We start from the raw sequence: 7,172 nt of genomic DNA, 5'->3' as shown, positions 1-7,172 counted from the left end.
AATCAAGTTCCTGATTTTAAATACCTGCTGTGTTCATTCCACACATAAACCACGAGTTATTAAATGTGTATTGAAATAACACAAAATAATTATCTTTCCACTGAAATACAAAAAGAAAATCAACCTTATCAGCAGGCCAAGCCTTACAGAGGATGCGTAAATTCTGTGCGTAAATCTCTCCAAAATAACGAGAGGACATCTAACTGAAAAAAACCTAATTTTTACAAAATCTGACAGAGTTTGACAACTTTTTTCTCTTGTGTGCACGTCTGCGTAGCCAGCAACCAACTCCAACAAGCAGATTGTTGCTCCTAGTGTAGTGCTGTGAGATTGTGGCACTATGGCTTATGTTATTGCGAACCTCTCCAGACTCTCCTCCCATCTAGGCTCTCTCGTCTATTGGCTGCCTCCTTTCCACGCTGACATCCAAATCATATAAACCTGGGGGCCTCACACCTTCACCGGGGTCAAATTTCTTAGGCAAATCAGAGCAGCCTCTTCGGGAAACGATCGCAAGAAAGAAAGAAAGTGGAGCTCAGCAGATCGCCGAGATTTGTTCTGTGGAATTACTAACTTTTTTCCGGCCTATTTCACCTCGGCTGAAGTCGCTTTCAGAATGACAACGATGTGAAAGTCGGTGGTTACGTTTGATTTGACTCGTTAATGCATTCAAGGGGATACATATCTAGGTCTTGAATGAGTTCTGTTGGCTGTACATCCCCGAGCAGAGACCGTTTTGGGGCAGCAGCAGAGCGAGACCGAGGGCGACAGCACAAACCCCAACTACCGCATTTGCTATCCCGCTCAACATGAACCTCATCGGGGGCTATCAGCATCACCACCACCTGATGCACGAACCCTTCCCGTTCGTCCAGCGGTGTCACCAGGATGCGCCGTACTTCCAGAGCTGGGTGGTGAACCACGGCGAGATGCCCCCGGACTTCCAGATCCAGGCGCCCTACCCGGCCGTGGAGCTCGCGTCTGGAGCGACGCACGATGGCCGGCTGGAGAACCTTCAAGTGGGAATGGGGAAGAGGAGAGCGTCGGGGCCGAAGAAGGAGCGCCGGAGGACGGAGAGCATCAACACAGCTTTCGCCGAGCTGCGGGAGTGCATCCCCAACGTCCCCGCAGACACAAAACTGTCTAAAATTAAAACTTTACGTCTGGCGACCAGTTACATCGCCTATCTGATGGACGTCCTGGCCAAAGACTCCGGGGAGACAGAGGGCTTTAAGGCCGAAATTAAGAAATTTGAAAACCGGGATCTGAAAAGGAAACGGGATCTGGTAAGCTCAAACTGTATGGAGCCTTCTTTAGTTTCATATTTAGCAAAATAGTTTTCTGTGAGCAGCTCATTAATTCAAGTTTGAGTGACTCTAAAAATAACTGAAGGCATGGGAACTAAGTTAAAATATAAAGACTAAATTATATTATAAACAATTCAACAATTTGGTGTAATTTATCAAAGCGCAGCACCTCCAAAGTTTAAATATAAAGCGTAAACATGAAACATGATTTCCAGTTTACTTGTTTTCAGTCTGTAAATAACTCATCTGAATTATGACAATAATACCAAATAAAATGTGAATAAAATACATATTTGTAGATGACAGATCGGTGGTATAATAGTCAGTCTGTTATATTTAACGGTATTGTAGTCAGTATTTTTCTCCACTGTATAGCTACAGTATTCATAGTGGGACTCAAAGTGAAATATGCCATCCAAAATAAACACTAAACAATAAATAAACACAAAATTATGGCATTTAACAGTTATATTATAATCCTCATGTATAGGCCTACACACACTCGGTCATGTTGTTAAAATGTTTGTTTTGTAGCATAACACGGTAAATGCTAAAACATAAAAAAATAAGCTATCCTCAAGCTGCTGATCATCATAACGACAACTAGCTTTCATTAGTTATTAGTATTATTTGTAGACTTTAAAACATCTCTTCACCACAACATAGAGATTTGTGTTTAGTGTAGCATACACAATAATGTTAATCTCATATCCCATGAAACGTAAAGGCCTCATGTTTACTCATAAATACACCAACACTACTGTTTTAGTCAACACTGTTAAGTTAACACCACACACACAGCCCAGTTCAAGTTTTAAAATATACAATTTTATTTTATTTTATATCGTGTGTTTAATGTTTGGTCAGTTATTTTGGTTGAGTCTAATGTTTTGCTCCTGGTTTCACTTAGCCTACTTTCACTAAATTAAAGACTGTGATGTCATGGCCTTGATTGAGTCGAGGACCCCAAATTTTCGCATTATAGCCTCATTGGAGAGTGACGAAAACCAAACGAACCACATTTTCCCAGGACTTTCCCGCGTAATCAGACACTCAGACTATTAACACAATGATATGTAGAAATATCCCAGGATAAGATTACAGTAAAACTATTGTAAAGTGTAGTTACTCTCACTAAACTGAGCTGAGCAAGTTGTGGTTTATGTCCCTGTGTTTTAGCCTCCTCTGTTAATAATGATGATGATGATGATGATAATGTGGTGTTTTTGGTCTCCTTCCTTTCACAGACTGACGGCCTGCCGGAGTCTTTAGGAGCCGAGAAAAAGGTGAAAGGCAGGACTGGTTGGCCGCAGCAGGTCTGGGCTCTGGAGCTCAACCAGTGACCCTCCCCTCATCTTCACCCCCTACCCACTAAAAAAAAAAAAGAAAACAACCTCCTCACAGACTCTGGATTTAAAATAAAAACCACTGACTGATTGAACGTGAACACACCGCTGTGCACGTGCAATGATGCGCAAAAAAAGAGCGAATGAAGGACAACATGTAAATGAAGAACGAGAACGAGCGCAGTGAGCGAGGAAAACACCATCACGGACACTTCGTTGAGCTGTTTTCCTCCTGATGTGGTCTCTTACTTCACACACACATCTGGCTGTATGTGTTTGATGATTGTGCTGTTTCTTTTTTCTTTTTCTTTCATTTTTTAAAACTTTTTTTCCACCCCTCCATTACTATAGATGTTGCCATGGTGTCAAAAAACATCTGTCTCCCCTAAAAATGGGTTTATGTGCTGCGTTTTCCACTATAATGGCGCTGAAACGGAAAATGAATTAATTGTGATAAATAAGTGGAGTAAATGTAGAGTAGCTTGTGGTCAGAGGAAGAGGGGCAAAGAAGAAATGATTTGGGATTTTTAAAAAGTGGTATTAAGTGTATTTGTATAGTGTAAAACGGTGTTTTCTTCTTTTTTGGCGCGGAATTTCGATAAGAAGTCAAATCACAGTCACGCTGGCAGTAGCTACAAGATATTTAAATATTTATTTTCAGTATGGGTTTTTTTCTTGAGTGTGAATTACCTGAAGGTGACAGGTATAGACTGATATATTTCAATCCAATTACAAAGCTGTTATGATTAATAATGTGAAGTCATGACAGCCTTAAGAAACAGCTCTGGCATAGTTTGCATTTTTTTTTCAAAAACACAAAACTGACATAGATGATCATCAGAGAAACATTTGATGCATAAATAATGATATATGTTTATTTGATCACTCAGGCTTCAAAGTGTTTATTATCTTATATTAATTTGCACATTTTCAACTGCAAAAAAAAAACTTAAACAAAACGTAACATAAGCATCACACCTTGTTAAATTTAACTTATGTTAATATTCAATAAGTATCACATCAAGTCATAATTAAATGACAAGAAACTGAATTTATAGCCTGGTAATTGGATTTGTATTTCTGGATTGCTTCTTCCTTTGTAATTTAATATCATGTTATGTAAAATATTTGCTGGAAATAAATGAATAAAGAAATAAAGATATAGAAATACCCACTAGATTCGGTAATAATTTCTGTGAGCTGGTGGGAAGCCGAGAACAGACAAAACACGTTTTTTGGGGGAAACAAATGTCAGTAATGTTAATGTCACAGTTTCATCCTGATGAATTTGGCGCAGCCATACTATATGAAATTTGATTAATTCAATACTGCTTTTCAGATATCTTACAACAAACTCAGATGGAGCCCTGACTGTAAACTCTTGTTTCTTGTAGAAAATGATTAAATATGCTGAATCTACCTCAAAATTGTCACTGTCCGTTTGAGAAGACACCGAATGTTGAGTTAACGCACAGCTTTCACTCCGACATGTAAAACACAAAAGCAAAACGGGATAAACATGTTTATTACTGTGCGAAATGTTGATGGAAGTGTATAGATGTGAAGTTATATATAGTTCCGTAAATAAAACAAATATTATTTTAAGCAACTACAGACGTAGTGAAAGTGTTTTTGCTTGTGTACGTGTCTTTATTATTAAATAATAATTAAATATTATTGCTCAGAAATCAGGCGATGTCTTTATTTTAGTAAAAGAAATACCGTTTTAATCGTTTTTCTTTTGTTTTGAAATTAATCTATGAAGATTCACATCACTTAATTTTAGTAGCAGTTGATAAAGATTATGTTTGTCTTTTTTAAATTTGATCTGAACATGTGGCTTTTTCACGTCTGCTTTAACTATTTCATGAGAACCTTTTTTCCAAATTCAGACTATAACTTTAGCCTTTTAACACTTTTTTACAATTAAAGTTGGATTTTAATTTAAGAGGACGTGAGGACTCTTTTTATTTAGTGTCCCTAATTCCCTGCGATAGCCTGATATACTGAGAACATTAACAATAGTTTTTTTTTAAAAGCCAAAGGACAAATACTTGTTTTTTTTTTATTTTTCATTAAAAAACAAATCAATCATTTCTAATCCCTCTGTGTTGATTTGTCATTCAAATAACATTTTATTGACTCTTGAATGACTCTTAACATTAGTCTGTTCTGCCTTTCATTTGGTTCAAGCACCTCCATAGGCACTTGTATAGCTGTGTGGTGGTAAAATGCAGATGTTGGACAAGAGTTAATGATAGCAATAAAAAAAGAAAAAAAAGTTTGGCTTCAAAAATAAAAATTCAGCTAAGTGACGAAGTGCCATCTCTTACGAAATCTTATAATACTCGAAGCCATCAGCTTGTGTGCTGAAACACACCACACATGCTGACTGACCTTCATTCAAAAGGAGAATCTGTAGCACCATCTAGTGGTTGAAAGCTACAACTGAAGCAACGGGACTTTTAAAGGAGTAGTTAGCAGAGTTAGGGGAACTACGAGAGACTTTACAACTGATGCAACTCTACTTTCAGTCACTTGTACAGATTGAGCTCCAAAAAAGGTTACCTTTTAACAAGTGGTAACTGTTTCCACTTTCCACCTGCTTCCAGTCTTTATGCTAAGCTAACTGTCTCCTGGCTCTACATGAGAGTGGCGTCGATTTTTTTATTTAACTCTGGGCAAGAGAGTATACAGGCATATTTAGCTAAGATTTACTAACTGTTTTCTTATCTTTAATACAATTTGTCAGACAAGTATACTAGAATTAGATTTGTGTTCGTTATTTTGGCCGGATTGATTAATTTTGAATTTTTAAGCAAATACAGGTGACACATATGATGGTTTGATTTCTGAATGACACCTTATCCTATAGCATGTCATCTGTGATGTTTGCAGATGTATAAACATGGGTTTTCAGCCCATAATTCCTGTTTGGCTCCTGCTGAAGATATAAACTGAAATGCTGGGTTTAGATTCAGCACAATGCTGAATTAAAGAAGTTGATGAAATGAGCAAGTCTGTGAGCACTGGTCTTCCTTCAAGCAGTTAAGATTTCAAAAGCTACTAGCAACGGTATACATTTGATTGAGTTGGGGTGCTTCTTCATTTGATATAGGCATATTTCTCAAAATGTCCACCTTTTCCTTTGAGACTTGTTTTTGACTCAGAACTTTCTACAGGATAAGGCCACAATATTAAGGGAGGTCCTGCCTGAGGTGTTTCACTGGTGAAAATCTATCACATTTCCACAAAATAAATGGACACACACACTAAACCAGAGGTAGTTGCCATGATTTTCCAGTTGGTAATCAAGTCTTTGATCACATCTGTGATGTTGTTAAAGGATAGGTGTTCACGTCAGGTTTTGCTCACTGTAATAATTCCTCCTGTTCATACTGGCTATTGAAAGTTCCCCTTCAAATATGCTTTTGATGTAAGTGATGGGAGTCAAAATCCACAGTACTCATTTTGAAAACAAAATAAGGGAAACTAGAAATACTGCCTTGTGGTTGTCTGCCTCCACCAACCAGTCAAGTTTCAGTTTACATTAATGTTTGTCTAGACTCATGTAATGTTTGTAATCAAGACTTTTAAGGAATTTTACAAAAGGTATTTAGCATATTTGCCTTGTAGGTGTTCACATGCTTTGCCAATAAAGATTATTCTGATAGAACATGAAGCTGTAGCTAAGTTTGTGCCAAGGTGAGCACCAAGATTAGTGTCACCAATTCAATATCCGTCCAAACGTGAAACATTGTCTTCTTCTGTTCCTGAGTTATGGTGTTGCATAACGGCTGGAAAAGTGTTTTTGCAGAACATTACGATGATGCCACAGTGAAACTGACATTTGACCTTTTGGATATAAAATGTAATCACTTCATGATTGTATCCTATTAGACATATGTGTGACTTTGTGTGACTTTATCATAATTAGCATATATAATTCTTGAGTTATGACCAAAAAAGAGTTTTATAAGGTCACAGTAACATTGACTTCATCCTTGAGGCCAGATGGACATTTGTGCCAAATTGAAGAAATCCCCTCAAGGCATTCCAGTTATCACATTAAAGAGGCCATAAAAAGTGTTCATAAGTTAATCTGAATATAATATGAAGCTTCAGCCATCAGTGAATATCTTTTTAACATAAAGCTCCCTGTGTCTTATCAGTGTTTTCCTGTTCAGCAGCAATGGGATTACAAAAAAGAGAGAATTTGGCAGTAAAGGGACACCAACTTCGGAAGATATTGACTCAATTTGACTTATTTGGACAGCTAAAGCTTCATATTAGCTTCAGATAAACTTTTAAATACATTTTTACACAAAAGGACTGCAGATTTTGTCCACCATCACTTACATTTTGAGTGCATTATGAGGGGATCTTCTAATGGTCAGTATGAACAGCAGGAATGATTACAGCGGGGAAAAAACAAAAAACATGCCAATGTTAATTAGGAATACATGTGAGTGTTGAACACTGAATGAACAGGGGAGACGAGACGGTTGCTTCTGCCTGT

At 37.5% G+C, this 7,172-nt stretch overlaps 1 protein-coding gene across 1 annotated transcript; it reads left to right on the top strand.

Annotated features, from left to right (window-relative positions):
- Positions 1 to 332: 332 nt before the first annotated feature.
- LOC128371229 (heart- and neural crest derivatives-expressed protein 1-like) lies at positions 333 to 4,330 on the top strand. The gene is made up of 2 exons (XM_053331491.1): positions 333 to 1,286; positions 2,555 to 4,330. The coding sequence occupies exons 1-2, from the start codon at positions 810 to 812 to the stop codon at positions 2,648 to 2,650; spliced, it is 573 nt and encodes a 190-aa protein (XP_053187466.1). The 5' UTR covers positions 333 to 809; the 3' UTR covers positions 2,651 to 4,330.
- Positions 4,331 to 7,172: the final 2,842 nt, after the last annotated feature.

Source organism: Scomber japonicus, chromosome 13 (assembly GCF_027409825.1).
Source record: "Scomber japonicus isolate fScoJap1 chromosome 13, fScoJap1.pri, whole genome shotgun sequence".
NCBI classification, from domain to species: Eukaryota; Metazoa; Chordata; class Actinopteri; order Scombriformes; family Scombridae; genus Scomber; species Scomber japonicus.
Note: the sequence above shows the minus strand (reverse complement) of the source record. Positions and strands in the feature narration are given on the sequence as shown.